At 53.0% G+C, this 21,620-nt stretch overlaps 2 protein-coding genes across 10 annotated transcripts in view; one reads left to right on the plus strand and one right to left on the minus strand.

Moving 5' to 3' along the window:
• Positions 1–5,139, plus strand: part of Nsd2 (nuclear receptor binding SET domain protein 2) — a 78,231-nt gene extending 73,092 nt beyond the window's left edge. For all 8 annotated transcript variants that reach the window (XM_087187769.1, XM_087187771.1, XM_087187772.1 and 5 more), the window contains 2 exons: positions 671–875; positions 2,281–5,139. In XM_087187769.1, coding sequence (XP_087043895.1) covers positions 671–875; positions 2,281–2,555 — 480 coding nt within the window. In that variant the 3' untranslated portion in view covers positions 2,556–5,139. The remainder of the gene's footprint in view (positions 1–670; positions 876–2,280) is intronic.
• A 548-nt stretch (positions 5,140–5,687) lies between these two features.
• Positions 5,688–19,071, minus strand: Nelfa (negative elongation factor complex member A). 2 transcript variants are annotated; one of them, XM_004847399.4, is made up of 12 exons: positions 15,699–19,059; positions 15,119–15,291; positions 10,404–10,575; positions 9,504–9,665; positions 8,818–8,907; positions 8,335–8,465; positions 8,188–8,257; positions 7,930–8,018; positions 7,349–7,460; positions 6,656–6,933; positions 6,465–6,564; positions 5,688–6,384 (listed from the first exon to the last, which is right to left on the minus strand). In XM_004847399.4, the coding sequence occupies exons 3-12, from the start codon at positions 10,573–10,575 to the stop codon at positions 6,200–6,202; spliced, it is 1,389 nt and encodes a 462-aa protein (XP_004847456.1). In that variant the 5' UTR covers positions 15,119–15,291; positions 15,699–19,059; the 3' UTR covers positions 5,688–6,199. The 2 variants fall into 2 exon arrangements, with proteins under 2 accessions (XP_004847456.1, XP_004847457.1); XM_004847400.4 differs by lacking the exon at positions 15,119–15,291 and having other exon boundaries at positions 15,699–19,071.
• Between the last annotated feature and the right edge of the window lie 2,549 nt (positions 19,072–21,620).

The following is a 21,620-nucleotide window of genomic DNA, read 5'->3' on the forward strand; positions in this document are numbered from 1 at the left end:
TGGCCGGGCTGTGGTTCCCACAGGCTCTCGAGGCCTCCCTGCCCCTGGCAGCATCCTGCCATCCTCATGGAATGCACCTTCCCAGCCTCAGGCTGTCCCCTTCTGCAGTGCTGAGGATTCAACCCAGGGCCTCCCCTTTCCTAAGGCCACTGGTCACCCTGGCTATATCTGCAGTGACCCTGTTTCCAGATAAGGTCTCATTTCAAGGTTCCAGGAAGGACACAAATCTGGGGAGACCCCTTTACCCCCAGTGCCGCCACCCCAGTCTGTGCCGGGTAAAACCTGCTCTGGGAGCCCAGGGCCGTGGGGCCACCCTGAGCCGACGGTTGTCCCTGCCTGCTCTGCTCCCAGGGGCTCCTCAACAGGAAGGCCTCAGTGCTGCCACAGGTCACTTCACTGCCTTGTCTCCAGCCGCCGAGGGCCTTGCCGTCAGACTGGTGTGCATCTCCGGCCGCCTTTCACAGGCAGCCGGAGGGTTGGGGTGCTTAGCAGTTGTCTCCCTGGCCGTGGCCCTTGCTGCGTGGTAGAAGGCCCACTTCTCGTGCTGTCGGAGTCCCTAGAGCGCCGTGGTGCCTGTGTTGGAACTCTGCTCTTGGGCCACTCAGCCTGCGCTGACAGCTTCTGACTGGGCACTTTGTTCACATGCACTGTGCTGAACTCTTGATTCCAGACCTCAGCATCCCTTTCTTCAGAGGAAAAGGGTAAAAAGACCAAGAAGAAAACCAGGAGGCGCAGAGCCAAGGGGGAGTGGAAGAGGCAGTCGGAGGATGAGTGTTTCCGCTGTGGTGACGGTGGGCAGCTGGTGCTGTGCGACCGCAAGCTCTGCACCAAGGCTTACCACCTGTCCTGCCTGGGCCTGGGCAAGCGGCCCTTCGGTAGGTGCTGGCGCTGCCCAGGGCAGATGCCCTGGGCCAGGGGTCCTGCTGCAGCCCCCACAGGGCTGGATGAGCCCGCGGGGCTGCGGCTGGGAGGGGTGTCTGTCTCTCAGCCACCCAGGGGCCAGGCCTGGCTGCACCGTGCCCCAGGCCCTCCCCAGAAGGCACTGCAACTGTGATTTCCGAAGAGGGTTATTTTGTTACTGGAGATTAAACCCAGGGCCTTTGCACTGAGCTACATCCCCATCCTTTTTTCTTTTGAAACAGGTTGTTGTTTTTTTTCCAGCACCAGGGAGCAAGCCTTGTGCTTGCAAGGCAGGCACGGCACCACTGAGCTAAATTCCCAGCCCTGAGACAGGGTCTTCTGAGTTGCCAAGTTGCTGAAGGAGATCCAAATGTGGGATCCTCCTGCCTCACTACCAGAGTGCTGGGTTAATTACCGGTGAGCAGCACTGTGCCTAGTTTCAGAGGAGAATCGAACAGGCCCTGACCCAAAGACAAACACAGAGCAATAAAAAGTCAGGTGTTTGGAAAAAATGTTCTTTAAAATACATTTTTTGTATGGCAAATGATAAACCGAGGTTACCAGGTGAGAATATTTCCAGAGGGTGAGATGGTTCCTCCTCCTGTGACAGAGGCCTATGAGTCAGATCGGCAGCCAAATAAACAATCAGTCCCTCATGAATGGGCAGCCAGAGCAGCAGCAGCTGTCCCAGCTGCTGGTCCAGCTCAGCTTTGGGGCACAGCTGCCAGAGTGCAGGCTCCCTGGGCAAGGCCCAGCCCCCGCAGTTAGCAGTGTCCAGGGCCTCAGCCCCTCCCCCGTTTTGTTTTGGGGGTACTGGGGGTGGGAGCTAGGGCCTCTTGCATACTGGGCAAGAGCTCCTCACTGAGCTATACCTGAGCCCAAGCATTAGCTTCTCTTTGGCAGTAAATAAAAGGAAGTATTTTGCATTGATTTGCATTTGACTAGATGATTTTGGATTTTTATAGTAGTGGGACTGAACCGCAGGATGCTATACCACTGAGGTACATCCCTAGCCCTTATTATTTTTTGAGACAGGATCTTGCTAGGTTGCCTAGGCTAGCCTTGAACTTATGATCTGCCTGGCTCAGCCTCCCAGGGTTCTGGGATTACAGGTGTGTGGCACCATGCCCTGCTTAGACAGCTTTGCAAAGCATTACCTGGGAATCCTGGCTGCTCGGGATGGTGAGGCAGAATGGCAAGTGTGAGGCCAGCGTGGGTAGAGACCATCGCTGATGGAGAGTTGGGGCTGTGGATGTTGGGTCAGTCACAGCTGAAGGCCCTGGGCTTGACTCCCAGCACGTTGCCCCAGCTGTCACCTGCGGCCCTGACGATGTCTCAGGAGTGACTGTCACTCCGTGCTGACGCTGTGCTCTGTTGCAGGGAAGTGGGAGTGTCCGTGGCATCACTGCGATGTGTGTGGCAAACCTTCCATGTCGTTCTGCCACCTCTGCCCAAATTCGCTGTGTAAGGAGCACCAGGACGGGGCATCATTCCGCACTGCGCAGGACGGGCAGACCTACTGCTGCGAGCATGACTTGGGGGCACAGGCAGGGCTGCGCAGTGGCAAGGCCGAGAAGCCCCTTCCAGAGCCGGTGAAGTCCAAGGGGAAGAGGAGGAAAAGGCGGTGCTGGCGGCGGGTCACGGAGGGGAAATAGCGCCGGGAGCCGCTCGGTCTGGTCCAGGGTGCCGGCCGGCAGCCTCAACAGATGTCCAGGTCCCCAGGAGGGAGCTCCCACCACTGAGCCATCGCAGCAGCTGGCTGCACCCGCACTGACGCCCACCGCCGGGCCTCTGCTGGGGACCAGGACAGAGCAGCCTCTGGCAGCGACACCTCAGGGCCGGGGCGCCAGGTCTGCCGGTCTCTGTGGCCAAGCCGCGAGGAGCATGGCATGAGCCTTCTCCCTCCGGGGGCCAGCGTAGTCTCCTGTGGGCCATTGTGCCTGTGGTCACCCTGGAGTCCAGCAGTCCTGGATTTTGACCTTCTTTTCCTCTTTGAAACAGCTGTATGTTTTCTGTACTAATGTGAATTTTTCTCAACACTTCTCTTCCAGCCGAGGCTGGCCCCATGTGGGCACTGCTGGTGGCTCCTGCCGGCTGCTCTTCCTCTGGATTTGGACTGACGCCCGCCTTGGAAGCGTTGGCCGCACAGAGCAGCCCTCCCCAGGTCTAAGGAACACACTGGGTTCTTAGCAACATTTCGGGGAAGCTTTGTATATTTTTTTAAAATTTGGCTTTTCTTTATCAGTTTTTGGTTTTTATCTTCAATGTATTTTTGCTAAATCTGTCTCACAAATTACCACCAAAACATGTCATTTCCTGATGTGCCCAGAGCTCTCCTGCAGCAGCAGCAGCAGCGAACTAGTACTGTTGAGTGCACAGCAGCAACACCATGGGTCCAACTGAAGGGCAGCCCTGAGTGCCAGCACCACCCAGGGGTGTGCACCAAGCGGCCCTGGCCTCATCTGTCGCCAGGCTCAGTGCCACTCATTTCCCTGTGAGGTTTCATCGCCTGCGATCAGTGAAAGGTCTGGCCCAAGAGCCAACGAGAAATCCCAGGCCGTCCTCGAAGATCTGGTCACCTGACTCCAAGCTGTTCTCACCACATCCCTGCTCCAGAACCACCGCTGTCCTCGGGAGGCCACTGCGGTCACCCCCACTGCTCTCCTGCCCCTCACCATGCAGACCTGCAGTCTGCACTTAAACCAGGACTGGCCATGCTCGGGGTTTGTCAGGGTGAGGACCTGCCCAGCTCTGGGTGAGAGGAGTCAGTACCCCTCCGCCTGCTTGGCTGGTTTGGCCGTGGTCCAGGAAGGGACCCAAAGGAAACAGCAGCTTTGCAGCTGGCTTGTTCCTGTAGTCTGTTACCTCTGGAGACCGCTTGCCTGGTGAGAGGCGGCTGGGCTGTTTCTCAGCGTAGAGCCTAATTTCGCTGTCTGTCCTCAGAAGATTGTTCACAGATTTCTGCTCCTTCTGCCCCACACGGAAGGCTGTTCCAGTGACAGGGTGGGCAGTGTCCCAGCCTGTGGAACCCAAGGCCCAGGCTCGTCGGACAGGCGCAAGCCAGCGTCGCCACTCGTCCCGAGATCCTTTCCCAGCAGCTGAGTGACTTCCACATAAGTCAGTATCAGAGGTGGCTTTGCAGTGCACTTTGGGGAGCAGATTAACTTATTTTTGTATTTGACAGTAGTAAAATCTTATGATTTTTGAGTCACTTTGATATTACTTCCAAATTATTTTAGGATCTTTCTGAAGGAAATAATTGCAAAAAGTGATAACCCTTTCCAAAGGCTTCTAATGAACAAATAACACTAACTTTGAAAATCCGTATTAGACCAGTTTAGAGATCTGAGCACCAGGCTTTGAGGGTGGTCCAAGGTGCCAAGGGCCTTTCCTGCTGGGTCTGACAGGCATGCGGTGGTGGCTGGGCCTCCTGTTCTGAGCCTGGGGAGGTTTGTTCTGAGGATTCAGTGACCGAGTGTCAGCTTCAGTTCCTGGTCATTATTGTGAAGCATGGCAGCGTCAACTGCCCAACATCCCGGGGCTTGGTGTTGGGGCCCACAGCCTCCGTGTGCAGCAGGTGGCACCCTGCGTGAGCCGAGTCCCTCTGCGGCCACACGAGAGCTCAGCCACAAGTGCACCCCACCAGGCAGCTGTGACTCTGCCTCTGTGGGGAAGGCCTTTGGCAGAAGGGTGGTGAGGGCCAGGCTGTCCCTCCTCTGCCGTGACACCACCCAGGGTCCCCAAGTCCCCAGCACACTCAGGCTGGCACTTCTAATGCCTTCAAAGTATGGACCTTGGCATCTGAACCATGCTGATGTGCACAGTGCCCGCCTGCCAGAACTACCTGATTTTTAAGGTTTAACAGATACTGAGAATAACTGCCAGTTGCCACGCGTCTTGGGCTCTGAGCAGTGTACCGGTGACTGTCGGTCAGGAGCGCGACACGCCGTGGTCTACTAGGTGTCACGGAGTCACCATGCCATCAGAAGCCTGCCTACTGGGTCTCAACTCCACATGATGGGAGGTCAGGTTCCGTCGAGGAACACTGGGTGCTAGCTATCACCAGGTTTCATAGTTAGATTTTAAAACTTGAAATTCACCTTTTTGGGGGGAGGGGGGGATACATACTGAAATAGATTCGAGAATTGCCAGTTGGGGGGGGGGGATAGCATTTAAAGTGGAAATTTGTGTTTGAAAAACTGTGTATGAGTATTTTTGTATTAAAAGCATTTTAAAGGCCTTTTTCTTCTACTTATTTCATAGAGGCTGTGCTTTGACTTCCCTATTTCCAAAGGGCTCTGAATTCCAAAGGAAGGACTAGCCGTGTGTGTGCACGTGTGTGTCCCTGCCTTGGGAAATGGAGCATATGCTGCAAATACAGTAGGGTTCTACTTTGGGGAAAATGCTTTCCTTCACAAATAATGTGGGCAGGGGTGGTGGCACATGCCTGTAATAATCCCAAATAAGAGGCCGAGGCAGGAGGACCTCAAGTTTGAGGCCAGTCTGGGTAGACTGTCTTGGATGAATAGAAAGTGGGTTGCAGATAGAGCTATGTGCCCTCTGGGCTCAAGTCCCGACAGTGCAGAAGTTTCCCACTAAGGGTGAAGGAAGGGAGTGGGGCAGCTGTCTGTGTCCCAGCCCTGTGGCAGGGCACCCAGGCAGCCCCCAAGCTCTCTGCCTCCCACCAGGGCCTGCGACCCCGTCCCCCTGGGTTCTGGCAGCTGCCCCGGAAGAGGCTGTGCACTGAGCTCGGTCAGCTGGTCTGAAACAGCCCTGGCAGCCTCCTGTAGAAAAGCTCAACTTTAATCCGGTCTTACGCGAGCAGGTCCTGGAGACCGGCCAACGTCCACGACTACAAAAGACAAATATAAGCTGCAGGCATGGGCGGGCGGGGCCCGGCAGCTCCAGCTTGGCGCTGCTAGGCCCATTCCTGGCCATCCTCGTCAGCACCACACCACCTCTGGGCCCCTCAGCCTCACGGGGAGGGCGTCACAGTAGTAAGAAGGCCTCGCACTCAGCAGGATTTCTTTCAGGAAAAAACGAGAAAGGTAAAAGTCTTAACAGGCACTAGATTAGGAAGTTGTAACTTTTTTGGTTTAACTTCAACGTTGAAAAATGTAATATTGAATCCAAAAAAGTACTCTGATCACACAAAAAGTAACCCATAATAAAATATGAAAGATAAGCCCCAAACACCTCAGAGAAACAATTGAAGACTTAAACAGGCCAGGGCCAGCAGGATGTGGGTGGCCAGTCTGTCCCTCAGAACCCAGAAGGCAGGGCCATGAGCCAGGCGGCCTCAGGACACGTTGGTCATGGGCTTGTACTTCTTGAAGCGTGTCCACTGGCCCGTGGCGTAGTTCATCTCAAACACCGTGTCCACCAGCATGGTGGTGCTGCCCTGGCCATCAGCCTTGGGCAGGTCTTCTGTGTGCTCGCTGAGCTTGATCTGGATCACGTCCCCCTGCTCCTGGCACGGGTTCTCTGCGGGGACAGGGATGTCTGGGCAGGGCGCGGGGCCAAGGGCCCGCCCACCCACGCCGCAGGGGTGCCACGGGACATACCTCGGGACCCTGCCATGAACCCCAGGATGAGGGCCTTCTCGGGCCGCGTGACCTTGTTGGCTGTCTTGAACATCTCCTGCGCAGCGAACATCTGCTCTCGCTGTGGACAAGGGAGGCGTGGGTGCCCAGGCCAGCAAGTCGGCACGGCCCTGCCACCCTGCTGGGACCCACAGGCCCAGCAGAACGCCTACCGTGAGGGACAGGTTCTTCTTGGGCTGTGGCTGGGCAGAGGGCTGGGTCTGCGGGGCCACCATGGCCACAGGGGGTGTCTGGGCAGCGGGGGCCACAGCCGGCTGCGTGGTGGGCGTCAGGGGAGAGGTGGGCGCTGCAGGTGTTGGCGCAGCTGGGCCCAGACAGCTGTTGTACATGGGTGCCCTCTGCTTGAACTGTGCCGGCAGCGCGGGGCTCGGGGTCCCGGGCTCCTCGGGTGGCCGGCTGGCCTGCAGGCTGGCTTCTCGGGACGGTGGCCCTGCAGGGCACAGGGCCACTGAGGGATCTCCGGAGCCCTGCCCAGCCCTCTTCAGGTCACCTGCACTGCTGTCCCCAGGCCCCTTCACTGCCTGAGGCAGGTTCCCCACCCACAGACCAGACCACAGCAATGTCCCCAGGGCCCTCCTGCCAGCCTGAGGTGAGCCCACCCCTGCCCAGTAACCTCCCAGCTAGGAGAGCAGGGCCCAGCCCATGGTCGGCTCCTCCAGGAACCCTGGGGCCACAAGGGCTTGGGGACACCAACTGGGGACCGAGGGTGACACCACGGAGATCGGACTCTGGACCTGTAGCTGCCCACCTGGGCAAGGCCACCCTGAGTGGATGTGCTGAGCTGCACTGGGCGGCTGCACTGAGGAGCAGGTTGGGGAGGCTGCCCAACCTTGTGGCCCGCTCACCTTGGGGCGCCTCGGAGCTGGGGACATAGGAGGACGCAGGGACCACACTGGGTGTGGAGGGCAGGTAGCTGGTAGATGGCAGTGCGGGCTCACTGCTCAGAGGCCCGAGTTTCTGGAAGACAGAGGCCACAGTCACTCCCAGCAGAGGCCCAGCTTCCAGGGTGACAGCAAGAGTTTGGCCCTGTCCCCAGCCCCCAGAGTCCTTAGGAGGGGGCTCCCACACCATTGCTGGACAGAGGAGGGTCAGCACTACCTGCCTTACCACCAAAGCACTCGGTCAGATGCACGCACTCTAGCAAACAGCTCCGCCACCGTAGGAGGAAGCCCACCCGTGACACAGCTGCTACTTGGGGAGTGCTCGGGCCCCTCACCCACCTGGCACCCCTCTGGCACGCGCGGCAGGGGACGCCACGCCAGGGCCTCGGCCACGCCGCCTCTCATGCACACACGCAACTGCACGCAGCAATGCCACCTTCCCAGGATGCGCAGCTGCAGCAGGAGGGCACCTGCTTGGCTTCACCACAGCCTGTGGCAGATGCTGAGGCGGCGGTGGCTGGAGACTGCGCTGCACAGAGCCCTACCTGTGTGGACACAAGGCCGGCTGCATAGTCCGGGGTGGCATTCTCCACGACTGTCTCCTCCTTGGCCGACTTCTCCACCACCTCTGCATCTGTGTGCAAAGACGTGTTCTCGTCAGGGACCCCTGGACTTGGGGTGAGGAAGTCACCGGGCTGACAAATGGGGGCCTTGGGCCTTGGCAAGAAAGCTGGGTCAGGTAGAGCAAAGGGAGCCCCACCTGGCCACCCACCCAGCCACCGCCAGGCGGGGGGCCTACACACCCAGCGTCTTCCTCCGCCGCTTCGCCTCACGGCCGGCGCCCACTGTGTCCAGCTCAGAGATGTCGAGGAGCTGCAACAAGAGAGCACACTCAGGGCTGTGTGCAGGCCCAGGGCCCAACCCGCGCGCAGAGCAGGGCCGGGGCCCACCTTCACACCCCTTTCCTTCCGCAGCGGGGTCCTCGACGGTGGGATCGGGGTCCGGTTCCCGGCAGGGCTAAAGACGCTGGGTGTGGTGGGGCTCCGGAAGGGCGCCTGCTTCGGGATGCCTTTGAGCGGGGCTGCAGGGAGGGTGCTGTCAGCGAGGGGAGGACAGGGTCTTGTGCGTGTGTGCGTGTGTGCGTGCGTGCGTGGGGGCTCTCCCTGCAGCACTGAACAGTGGGTGCGGCCCTGCCCCAGGGCCTTGTCAGGGCTCTGCCGGCTCCTCCTCCTCCTCCTCCTCCTCCTCCTCCTCCTCCTCCTCCTCAAGGGCAGAGGAGTCAGGGCAACAGGCCTGGCCAGCAGGCACAGCGAGGGCCTGGGTCTGGCCTGGGGGCCCATTCCCTTGGCAGCACCCTTCACCCCGCTAAGCCTGTCCACCCCGCGGACACTGCAGGTCCGGAAGGCAGCTGTCCTGGGGCCCCGTGGCCTCACTCGTGGTGTCCATCTTGCGGAGGAGCCCGCGGCCCTTGGCGTGGAACGGCACCCCCGTGCTCCTCTTCAGTTGCTGCGCTGTCTCGGTGGCTGCAGAGGGGTCACAAGTGTCAGGGGGACAGCGTCTCCCACGCAGTCCCTTGGGCTCCCACGGTGCTCGGCCTAGGTTTCCCCTCACAGATGCACAAACAGCCACAGGCCGAGGTGACCGGCGAGGGGGCGAGGGGGCAAGTGAGCGCTCTCCCACACAGCGGCGTGCCCAGCCCCGCCGCCCTTCGGGTCTGAGGCAGGCCAACAGGGACTCTAGGGTGGCCCAGCACCCGGGCCCCTCAGAGCCTCGGAACAGTGCCAGACGCTGCTCTTCCTGCCAGCAGTCGCAGATGCTGCCCTGAGGCTCCCTCAGACTCCTGGTACAGGGCACATGTGTCAGTCAAGTCCACTCCATGACTACTCAAAATGAAACAGCTCCTAAAACCCACGTCTGCTTCTGAGATGGGCTCTCACTACCTTCCCCAGGCCAGCCTCCAACAACCATCCTGCCTCAGCCTCCGGAGCAGCTGGGATTGCAAGCATGTGCTGCCACCGCTGGCACACTGGTCTCTTAAAAGTCTTAGAAATCAGGAAAGACTAAGTGAAAACCAAAAGCCCCGGCCGCAGCAGCGCAGCAGGCCACAGGCGACACTCACACTTCTGCAGCAGCTCGGCGCGCAGGGTGGCGCTCTTGGGCTTGCGCTTCAGCTGGAAGTGCTTCACAGGCGGCGTGAGCGGCCCGGCCAGTGTGGTCAGGGCATTCTTGTTCAGGTACTGGCACTCCAGTGGCAGCATGGCGGACGCCTCACATTCGCCCACTGCGGAGACGCCTGTCAGGGGCGCCCCCAGCCGCAGGAAGAGTCCAGCAGGCTCTGGCCTCCCCAGGGCCATCGGCGGGGACGACTGTGCCCTGCGACCCTAGATGCCCCAGCAGCAGGTCGACAGCAGGCCCCTGAGGGCTCGGGGCACCCTCTGGGGACAAGACCCCCACACATGCTTCCTGGGGCCATGAGGTCACCGGGGGCTGCAGCTCAGTAACCCCTGAGGGAGATGACAGGGGTTCCTGCTGCTGAAACAAGTGACAATGCTACTTGGAGCAAAAACATTGCCTCCCGGGGACAGGAGGCGCCCTGGGCCCTGCCCAAGGGACTCGCAGCAGCCTCCGTGCAGGCTGAGCAGCTGCACCATGTGGAAAGCACACAAGCTTGGCCTCGGCCGCCCCATCCTGGCCCAGGTGCAGCCTTCCGGCCCAGGCCTGGCCCATCTGCAGGGGCTCGGGGCACAGCGGCTGCTCCCCAGGGGTGGCGGGCCTGTCCTCCAAAGGAGGGGCGACACGCAGGGCACCAATGCTCCCCAGCATTCTTCAAAGCCACCCACCACTTTCTGACCCAGCTTGCTGAGACCGCAAGGGTCTGAGGCCCACTCTGGGCACAGCCCTGGTGCCTGCGCCCAAGCAGTGGGGATGGAACTCAGGACACGCCAGCCTCTCGGCCAGGCTGCGTTTCCACACCACGCAGAGCACGGTCGACCCTGCAGCAGGAACAGCCCCCACATACCCTTTTCTCTAAGCTCTCCCAAAATATCGTGAACGTTGGGGTTCTGCTCCTCAAGATCAAGGTTGAGTGACCCCGTGTCAGGGAAGGACTTCAGGATGTCGGCAACCATGAGGACCCAGGGGTCCGAGTCCAAGCAGGCGAGCTGGATGATCTCCACGAGGGCGACCTTCATCTGCGAGAGAGGGGACACCATGGCACCGAAGGGCCTGCTGCGCACACAGGAAGGTGCCCCACACACCTCTGCACCCCCACCCAGCTCCCCAGCACCTGGCCCTGCCACTGTCTCCCAGGAACCCACTTCGGGGGCAGCCTGGGTGTGAGGCTGGCCGGGGCGGCACAGGGAGCACCACAGCGGGCAGGTGCCTCCACCGCTCCTCGGCACAATCAGCCATGCCCACCCTTGCCACAGGCAGGAGTACAGGCAGGGGGAGCCGGGTGGGAATGGCCCGAGGGAGGGGAGGGATGGAGGGCGGAGGGGGGCGGGCTCCACCCCACTCAGAACCCTCACCCAGTCAACTAAAATTCCACATCGCTGCCCCCTCTCCTGCTCATCACTGGCTCTGGCTAAGAGCTGTGCTTTATGTAGCTTTTAAGAACTACAGTGGGTGGGGTGCAGCTCAGTGGAAGAGCATTCACTTAGCACAGGCAAGGAGGCTCTAAGTCCAATCCCCAGTACCAGAAAAGCCAGCACAAACCAAGTGAGCTCGAGCCAGAATCTCATCACCACACAAGCTGCCACAGATGCTGCGAGGTGATACTGCTAATTCCGTTCACCTGACCAGCGCACGGGTGTCCAGACATCCGGGCCCAACACTATTCTGGATACGTGCATAAGGGTGCTGCTGGAGGAGATCTAGGAGAGCCAGGCTGAAGCCAACAGAAGGATGGAATTGCCAAACACAGGGATCTCCGCGTGACGATCCATGGAGCAGCCCAGCAGACAACTGTAACTGTCAAGCGGGTGCCGTTCCCTCTCACTGACAGCAGTGCGGTGAGCGTCCAGCGCCCCACACAGCACAGCTGAGCAAAGGAGGTCTACCGAGCACTCGAGCCATCCCAGCACTGGAGAACGCACATGCTCACCAGGCTGGCTCACAGCGTCTGCAAAGACCAACCATGTATTTTCCACCAGGCAAATCCTAAACTTCAAGCAAATGAAATAATCTGGACTATATTTTCTGACAAGACCTCGATACAGGTAGAAATCACTAAAACAAAAAACTAAAACCTCTTCCCTTTGAATGTGTGGGAATTAAGAGGCATTTCTAGGGCCAGGGATTTAGCTCAGTGGTTTCACCGCCTGCTGCGCAAGCACAAGGACCCGAGTTCAATCCGCTGTACCAAAAAAAAAAAGAGGCATTTCTAAACTACACAGGAGTTGGTAAAAAATATCACAGAAATTTGAAAATACTGGAACTTAATCCCATGTATCAAACGTTTGGAACGCAACTAAAGCTGTAATCAGAAGAATATCCATGGCCTTATATGCAAATATTCAAAAAGAGCTGGATGCAGTGGCACACACCTGCCTGTAACCCCAGCCACCTGGGAGGCTGAGGGAGGATCACAAATTCAAACCCAGACTGAGAAGTTTAGTGAAATCCCTTCTCTCAAACTTTTATGGCTCAGCGGTAGAGCACTGGCCTAGCATATGGAAGGGCCTGGGCTCAATCCCCAGGAAAAAAGAGGAAAAGAAGGCTTAAAAAATGAGGTTTGCTTCTTAACAGCTTAGGAAAAAGAAAAAAAATTATGCAAAAATTAGGGAAACAAATCAAAAGTCGATGCTCTGGGACCGGGGATTTAGCTCAGTGGTTCCACCGCCTGCCTCGCAACCGCAAGGTCCTGAGTTCAATCCCCAATACCAAAAAAAAGTTGCTACTCTGAAAAGTCTCCTAAGTGACAAACATCTGATGAGATGGGTCAAGAACAGGAAAAATGGAAAGGGGAGTGTCCCTACCTGCGCTCTGACATTGAGGCCAAAGGACATCATTAACTACTCACTGCTAATACACCGAACATTATCAGAAATGGCAAAATTCCTAGAAAAATATACAATCAAAACTTAAACTTAGGAATGTAAAACCAAAATATCAATGCTCAAAAGTCTTCCCATAAAAAAAAATCCCAGGCAGTAGGCTTCACTATCGAGTTCTACCATTTATGAACAAATAATTCCCCTATTAAACACAATTTTCAAAGAAAAATACATGGGACACAACTCCTGTATAATGGTAGGACAACACCTTCAATACCAAAATCCAGCAGACAAACTGCAGCTCACGCACCCCATTCACACACTCCTAGGTGTGCAGCAAGGGCACTGAGCGTGCCCTGCACAGACATTCACAGCAGCACTATTCCTAACAGCCAGGAATGGCGACAACCTAAATGTCCACCAGCTGCTGACTGGATGGACAGACAGACGGCCTGCCCACACACCACGCAGCAGGAAGGGGCGCACAGACAGGGCCGCAGGGTGGAGGCCCCCTGAAGCACACACTGCCTGAAAGACGCCAGGTGCAAACACCATGCCTGGTGTTACGGTTACAGGAGGGACACGGGGGACACAGCCTGTGAAGTCCAGGGTAGGTCAGGGGTTGCTTAGGACTGGGGGACTGCAGAGTCCAGAATGGGGGTGCCGAAAAGGTTTTAAAACTGACTAGGGAGATCAATTTTGTGAATATTTAAAAATCACTCCATTGTACATTTTCAAAGGTGAACTGCAAGGTGTGTGAATTACACCTCAATCAAGCTGTTTTAAAAACTCACTCAAGTGGAATGTTATAGCGCCTGCCTGTATTTCCAGCACTCATGAGGCTGAGGCAGGAGTTTTCAACCAACCTAGGCAATGTACCAAGACCCCATGTGGGGAAACAAGTAGTAAAAAGACCTCCTTTATAATTAATAGAATTTTGGGGGAACAATATGGGCAAAACAGTCAAAGTCCTGTGTGATCATAAATAAAACTGTGGCACAAAAAAGTCCTGGTGAGCACAGTTAAGACACAAAAAAGAAACTAAATATTAAGTACACGGCAAAATCAAGAAGATTCTGCAGAAAAACTGCAATTAGTAAGATTCCAGCAAGAAGCTATGCAAACTCAGTACCTAAAATTCAACGGCAGTTCAATTTATCAAGTAGAAAATATAATTTTAATAGGTACTATTTACAACAGCATGAGAAAATATCAGGTAAGAATAGAAAATGGAAGGCCTCTACAGAAAAAAATCATAAAACTATGATGGATCTACCTAGATATGCCTGTATCCACGAGCTACAAGAATCCATCCATACTGTTGTAGAATCCAAGACAAGAGACCAATGGGAAACAGGAGGATTTATTTAGGTTTTAGGTGAACATGGGCTCAAGAGACTAATATCCAAAGGAAGAACAGAGAACAAAGGAAAGATTCCAGTTTTATACATTTGGCCCAAGGGGATGGTCTTTCTAGTGATAAGAGAGCAAGCAAGTTTACATGAAACAGGACAAAGGCAAATGGTTTTTTAAATTTAGCCTTGAAAGAAGACAGCCTTGTGAATCTTACAAGAGGACTTAAGCTTTGTTCATAGGACATAGTTGCCAATTTTATCTGTAACAGAACAAGGAGTTATATAGCTGCAAGGGAAGGAAAGGGGCTGTGATAGGGGGCCAAGGCTGGGGAAAATTTGTTTTTCTTTAGGTCCTGTTTCAGTATGATTAAGAAGATGCCACTATACATTCATAAATGTCTTAAGAGTCCCAGCAGGGTGCATGTAACCTAAGAAGTGAATATAAAGTACACAAGCAGGTGCAAAGGACCAAGAAAAGCCTGTCATGAACAACAGCACAGGTTTGTTCTGCCTGTCAGCTGACAGCAACTGACCTGGCCAGTATCAGGACAGTGACCCACAAATGGCTTCAAAGAACAGACACCAGACACCGACGCAGCAGTGACAATCCAGATCCATTCCCATCAGCAGGGCTGGGCCACATGAAAACTCGATTCCCAGCCGCACACAATCACCCCTTCTAGGGGAATGAAGAGCCGAGTGTGAATGGCAAAAGTCTGCCAAGGGGACACAGCACAGGACCTGGCCTACATTTCCTAAAACCAACTAGAGGCAGAGCCAAACCTGGCCACCCAAAACAAAGAGCTTCTGCTCCTCCTAAGAAAGGCTATGCCCAGGAGACACTGACAACGTGTACTAAAGGGGAAGATCTCTCTCCTCCTCCTCCCTAAGGAACAGAGAAGTCACAAAAAGCAAATAAACACATGAAATGATCTTGGTCCACAGCAGTAACAAAGCAGATACAAATTAAAACCACCTAGTAATATTTATGTACCCACTAGACTGACGTTTTGGTAATAACTCTGAAAAACAATTTAGCATAATTCTAATACCTCTACAATTCCATCTCTAGGTATTCTACCCTAGAGACACGCACTTACAAGGATCCAAATACACACACGATAACAGGGGTAAGAGCATTATTCACAACAGTGAAAAAACCTAGCTATAACCTGAACGTCTCCCCATGCCAGGACGGATAAAATGGTGTGTGCTCAGAGAAAGGAATACCATGCAGGTGAGAAAATTAAACCTGGTCCAATGCAACTTGGATCAATCTGTCAAGGTGCACAAAGACACACCCACCACACCCAAAACGATACCTTAACATCAATTCAAGTTAGGCAACCCCAACTCTCCTGTTTAGCAGTGCCCCATTCCCCCACCTGAGAGGAGAGAGAGCTGAGATTAGGGATGGGGGCTGGTTCTGAGGAGTAACCGTTTCTCCACTTCTCCGCTCGTGAGGATTACAGAAGGGGTCGCTCTGCTGTAACCCTTAGCTGAAGTGAACCACGCACTGTTGCACGCACTTTACGGATCAACGAAAACCAATCATAACCTGCGTAAAGACATAAAAGTAATACAACAGTAGCTGGGAGCATTTAAACGACTACGGTGTTTCAGTGTTTTTCAAAGCTCAAGTTTATTTCGCACGGAATGATGCGATTGTGATCTTTCAGGAAAAAAAATCAAATCTGACGTAACCACTAACCATAACCACGCAAAACCAGCGTGTTAGACTTCAGAGTGACCTCGGACCCGGGTTGTGGGCGAGGAGGCCCGCATGCCGCACCTACCCGCTTACCCGCCGCGCCTCGCCGTTCGGCTCCCGGTCCACAGCCCAACCGAGACCGGGCGGAGCAGGCGGGGTGAGGACCCGGGGACCCGGAATGGTCAGGCCCGGGCGGCGGGGTTCCAGGCCCCAAGAGACCCGGCAGGCAGGAGGGCCCGGCAACCCCGCCTCACCTCGTCCACTGCGCGGCGCGGGAGATGCAGCGTCCCGAGCAGCAGCTTGAGCTTCACGGCCGACGAGAGGCGGTGAAAGCAGAGGCGGATGTTGTCGATGACGGCGGCCGTGAGCAGGGACGCGATGCTGGGCGGCGCCCACAGCTCGTCCGTGGCGCCCAGCTTGTTGTGCAGCCACAGGCCCGTGTCGCTCTCCCGCATGGACGCCATCTTGGGGGCCACGGCGCGCGCGGGCCGGCGCCTTGTGCGGACGCCTACGCGCCCCCGCCGAGGACCCCCAACATGGCGGCACCCGCGGGCGAGGGGCGGAGCCTCGGAAGAACGCGCGCGGCGGAAGGTCGCCGCGCGGCCAGCCGACGGCTGCGGATTGACCCCCGGGAGCAGGAGCGACGGCGCGCCGCGAGGAGGCCCGTCGGCTTCCGTAGTGCATCACGAAGGTGCCCGCGCAGCGCCCGGAGATGACGTCACGCGAGACGACGTCGTGTCCGCGAGACGCCACGGCCGCCGGCGCGGGTCAGCCTGCGGCCTGTGAGTGCAGGAGTCGGACTGGAGTTTGGCCGGGCGCTCGGTTCTAGTGCTGCGCTCCGCCTCTGCCGCGGAGAGACCTGCCGGACCCAGCTCAGCCGAATAGGGAGCCCTCACTGTGCTCCGTGTGCCCACCCAGCGGCGAGGCTGCCCGGGGTCCGCACCCACCCAGGTGGAAGGGCACAAGTCCTTCGGGGACTCGACGCGGCCCGCGGGTGATGCTGCACCGGGCTCTGGAAGCTTCTGGCCGGGCTGCCTCGGTGCCCAGCCAGGTGCTGGAGCTGCCTCGCACGCGCTTGCAGGAGCCCACTGCTTCCTTCGCGGGAACGATGTGGGTTTGTCATCAAGTACGGATGTCGTAAAAAATTAAACTTCATTTTTATTAGTTCATTTTTATTATTTTACTTGGAAAGAAGACTCCCAGAACTGCTTCAGGAAGTGGCAGTGTTGTATGAAATCGACTGGGAAAGACAAACCGACTCAAAAGAGATGGAGGAAAGCTTTATTTGACCTGCCGGTCCAGTGGAGCTAGGTGCTTCGTAGAGACCTGGGTCCCGAAATTAAAAAAAAATAAAATGGAGTTGTATACAGTAGTTTAAGTCGGGGTGGTCATGGGATGAGCGATAACGTAACTGTCTTGAGGTTGGAGCTTTCTTTAGGAACAGGGTATTCACAGAGCATAACAGAACAGGATACATATTGTGAGCGTTGAGGCTAACCCTATACATTTTCAAGGGCAACAGTATATATTGTGAAGAAAAAAAAAAAATATATATATATATGGCTTACATTGTGATTATAAAGTATCACTCATTGGAAGTGGTTGTGGACTGCCTGTTTCTGGGTAAATAGGAACAAAATAAAGGCCTGTGAGAATTCTGAAGGCCTAAAAGTTTAAAACTTCTGCATTAGCGACCAATGGAATAAGTGTGTCCAATGTGAGGGTATTTTGAGGGGGATTAATGGCAACGTGTCTCACTGTAATAAAAAATTTAACATTTAAACATCACTGTGTATTTTAATCACCCTGTACATTGTGAACAGCATAAGAAGTAACAGGAAATACTCCATTCAAAAGCTATTAAATGATTCAGCTAAGAAATTGCTTGAATCATTGACTAATGGGTGAAGTTCTGACCTAAGTGGGGCTGACGCTAAAAGATATTTAATAATGTAATTTGAAGGTAAGAAATAGTTTAGCAGATGTTTACATCGCAAATTTAATGACTGCATTTTCTGGGAAAACAGTGGTTTGGAATGCAACTCCACTTATCAAATTATGATTAAACTGTAGCCATATATCCACTGAAATAAAAATTTGTTCAGGCAGAGACCTGTATGCAAATGTTTATGGAAGCCCTATTCAAAATAGCCAAAAACGTAAAACAATCCCAGGGGTTCTGATTGTAACCATTTATTGCTTTCCGTAGAATATGGCTTACTTGCTGCATCTGAGTCTTTGGTTTTAGATTTGTAAAACCAATTCTGCATCATCTGGAAAAATTCTGCTTAAAATCTGGTTTAACAGGGCCAGGGATTTAGCTCAGTGGTTCCACCACCTCCCTCACAAGTGCAAGGACCTGAGTTTGATCCCCGGTACCAAAAAAAAAAAAAAAAATCTGGTTTAACAAAGATAAGACAAATCTCTAGGAGAAAGGCTTTGCAATATCAAGCAGTAACTGGATTACTATTTATAATGACGAAAGACGTGCCTATAAATGACAACAAAATGATAAACCCAGTAGTCAAGTGGGCAAAAGATTCAGTAACCTAAAAAATACAAACCAAGTTATATCTCATTACATCCATCAGATTACAAAATTACAAAGTCAGGGGTCTTTTTTTAGAAAATGGGTATGTAATGGTTCCAGTACCACTTGTTGAAAAGACTGTGCTATCTTTACTAAACTGCTTTTGGACTTTTGTTAACAATCTGTTGCCCATACGTATGTGGGTTCATGTCTGGAGTGTTCCTATTTATTCATCAAATGCCAGTTCCACAGCCTTGATTATGGTAGCTTTCTAATAAGTCTTGAATTCAGGCAGTGTTACTTCTTTCTCCAACTTTGTTCTTTTGCAAAGTTTATTTTGACTATTTTAGGTCTTCCACATTTTCTTATAAATTTTAGAAGTGTCAATTTCTACCACAAAAAATAAACCCAAAACAAACTCTGAGCATTTTGACTGGCATTGTGTTCTTGTCTATAGACCAAGTTGGAGGAACAGACAGCTGACTTGTGAACGTGCTATATGTATGCATTTATTTGTGTTTCTTTAAATTCTCAGCACCATTTTGCAGTTGTCAGTATAGGTCTTCTACACCTTTTGTTTGCCTCCAAGTATTTCATATAATTTAGTGTTACTGCAATTTTATAATTTTTAACTTGCAAGTGTTTGTTGGTAGCATATTGCAATGCCATTTGTGTATATATTGATTTTGTATCATGCAGCCTTGTTAAACAAGTTTAATTGTTCTAGTAACTTTTCTGTAGATTGTATTAGTTTTCTACAAAGATGTTCATACCATCTGTGAATATGTTGTTGACCAAGGGCTTGATCTCAGATGTCCATGGAAGTCAATACTGTGGCAATGAGTTTTTGCAAAAAGATAAAGCTTGGGCCGGGGATGTGTGGCACCATGCTTGCCTGGCAAGTGCAAGGTCCTGAGTTGGATCCCTGGTACTGAAAAAAGAAAAGATAAAGCTTTACTGAGTGTCCACCTGAGAAGGAGGCCAGGCACTGTATGCTCAATCTGCCTCCTCTTTGAGTTGTGAGTCTAGAGCTGCTTGTTTGCTGGATGCATCCTCACAGGCTATATGTCTCTCTTTGAAATGTTCATTCTTTTTTTTTTTTTTTTGAGATGAGGTCTCGTTGTGTAGTTCAGCCTACCTTGAACTCACTATGTAGCCCAGGCTGGCCTCGAACTCATGGTGATCCTCCTGCTTCAGCCTCCGGAGTGCTTCATGTCCATTCTTTTTTTTTTTTTTTTTTTTAATTTGTTTTTTGGTACTGGGGATCAAACTCCAGACCTTGCGCTTGCGAGGCAGGCGTTCATATCCATTCTTGAAATGCCAGTTCCAGACAGTAATAATCCTTAGTGAAAGACCTGGAGGCTTTTCTTGAAAGACCAGGAATTTATGACCAGGTGTGTGCAGCCTTACCCAATTTCAAATACAGCTTTATCTGGTCTTCTGATCTATTTGCTTGATTCTGCAACAAAGAATCTCCATTTTTATTTAATTTAAAAGCAATAAATTTTGGTACTTTATTTTCTATATGTTTTAGAGTATAAGTTTCTAAAAAAAAAAAACTGGTGGGATTTTGGATTTGCATTCAGTTTTTTGGTTTGTTTTGGTTTGTTTTTCCGTTTGTTTTCAGGCAGGGTCTTGCTGTGTAATCCAGGCTGGATTTAAACTTTCCATGTAACCCAGGCTGTCCTTGAACTCGCAGAAATCTTGCCTCAGCTTCCTAAGTGCTGGGATTACAGGCATGTGCCACCCCTGACTGGATTTGCATTGAGTTTGCAGATTCAGTTAGAACCGACATCTTTACATAGTTGAGAGAGGAGGCAAGGCCTAATGTGCTCCAAGAGCCACAGGGACCCCAACACCTGAGACTCCACAGCTGCTCACGGAGACTTGGCTGTGATAGCATCTGTCCCAGGTCCTGCCCAGGTGACTGTCCCAGGCATCTCTGGAAGGTGAGTCCATCCCTCTGCAACTCCATCCTCAAAACTGTCCCCAGTCTGGTCCTTGAAGAGTGGCTCCCTATCCATGACTAAGCAGAACATCTGTGGTTAACTGGCAGGACACTGAGCATACATGACTCAGCCTCTCATCTGTATACACAGCCTTGCCCTTATGGGGTCAGCCTGTGCAGTTTTAATAACACCTCTTCTAGATATCTTTTATTTTGGGGGGCGGGTACCGGGGATCGAACTTGGATCCTTACGCTTGCACAGCAGGCGGGGAAACCACTGAGCTAAATGCCCGGCCCAATATCTTTTATTTATTTATTTATTTATTTATTTATTTATTTATTATTTGGGTACCAGGGATTGAACTCGGGGCCTTGCACTTGCGAGGCAGGCGGCGGAACCACTGAGCTAAGTCCCTGGCCCAAGATAACCTTTTATTTTGTCTCCTCATGATTTCTATCATGGGTAGAGCAGGCTGACCTGGTTACTCTGAGTTGGTAACACTCATGGCTGCTGGCACTGAGGGGCCAGGAGCGGGCTGGTAACACTGATGGCAGCTGAAGAATGGCAGAGTGGTGGTGAATAAGGGAGAGCTCCTGAGAGCTGCCAGCTCCATAAGAGTAGCAAGGAGAGCTGCAGATACTAAACTGACAGCAAATGAACCCTCAGCTAATTGGGGACTTACTGAATGGTAATAGAACAGCAAGGTTTGGAAGGTGATGGGTAATGGGGCACGATGGTGAATGTGATCTTAGGAGGTGGGCCACTGGGGCCGTGACTTGGTAGGGTGGATCTACCCCCTTGGTTCCTTCCTTAACTCTCTCCTTCCTGGCTGCCATGACATAACCAGCTTTCCTCTGCTGTGCCCCTCTGCCATGCTGTTCTGACCTGGAGCCAGTGTTCTATAGACTAATAACTCAAGCCAAATAGACTTCTCCTTGTCTAAAATTGTAGATGTCAGATATTTTGTCCCAGTGATGAAAAAGTGACTAAGACAGATTTTTTTTTTGGTAGTGGGGAGAGAACTTGGGTCCTTGTACTTGCGTAGCAGGCAGTGAAACCACTGAGCTAAATCCCCAGCCCCACTAAGACAGATTTTATTACCAGAGAAGTTAGGTAGTTGCTATGGCACTACCTCAATATGTGGCTCAGAAACCTTTGGGACTGGCTGGCAGGAGGAGTTTGGAAAGGTTTAGAGATGCCAGCTAGAGAAGCCCTAGAATATTGTAACCCAAGCCTGGTGTGCAATACTGACCAGAACTCAGAAGACCAGAATGCTGATAAAAATGCCGATGGTCAAGACCAGGCTTAGAAGGTCTGAACTGCAAATGAGGACTCTATTGGCAGACTCCATGCCATATTATGTTATGCTCTGTCAGAAAATTTGTGTCCATTTTGCTCATGTCCTGAGACTTCCCAGGAGACTGAGACTAAGTGTGGCAGACCAATCTGGCAGAGGAAATTTCAAGCCAGTCTAATGTGCACACTGTACCCTGGGTAGCATTAGATGCTTTTAGCCAGCTCTACATTGAGAATCAAGCAAATAGCATAGCTGAGTGATTTAAAAAGTTTTCCATTTCCCAAAAAAGGAAGCTCCTTTAAAGTTTTGGCAGAGGAGAGCTTGGTTGCCAAAAAAAAAAGCATTAAAAAGAAGCCAAGTACTTCATATCAGGGCAATAGGAAAGATGTGTTGAGGGCAT

The sequence above is a fragment of the Heterocephalus glaber genome, unplaced genomic scaffold (genome assembly GCF_053883595.1).
Source record: "Heterocephalus glaber isolate CG9 unplaced genomic scaffold, H.glaber_assembly_v1.0 deba00001509, whole genome shotgun sequence".
Lineage (NCBI taxonomy): Eukaryota > Metazoa > Chordata > Mammalia > Rodentia > Bathyergidae > Heterocephalus > Heterocephalus glaber.

Coding starts and splice junctions, on each gene's coding strand:
- Nelfa (XM_004847400.4), bottom strand. CDS start 15,908: ATGGCGTCCATGCGGGAGAGCGACACGGGCCTGTGGCTGCACAACAAG. Junction 8,466..8,817: donor CCGCAAGATGGACACCACGA/GTGAGGCCACGG, acceptor CCCTCCCTGCAG/CCCCGCTCAAAGGCATCCCG. Junction 6,385..6,464: donor GTTCATGGCAGGGTCCCGAG/GTATGTCCCGTG, acceptor CTGTCCCCGCAG/AGAACCCGTGCCAGGAGCAG.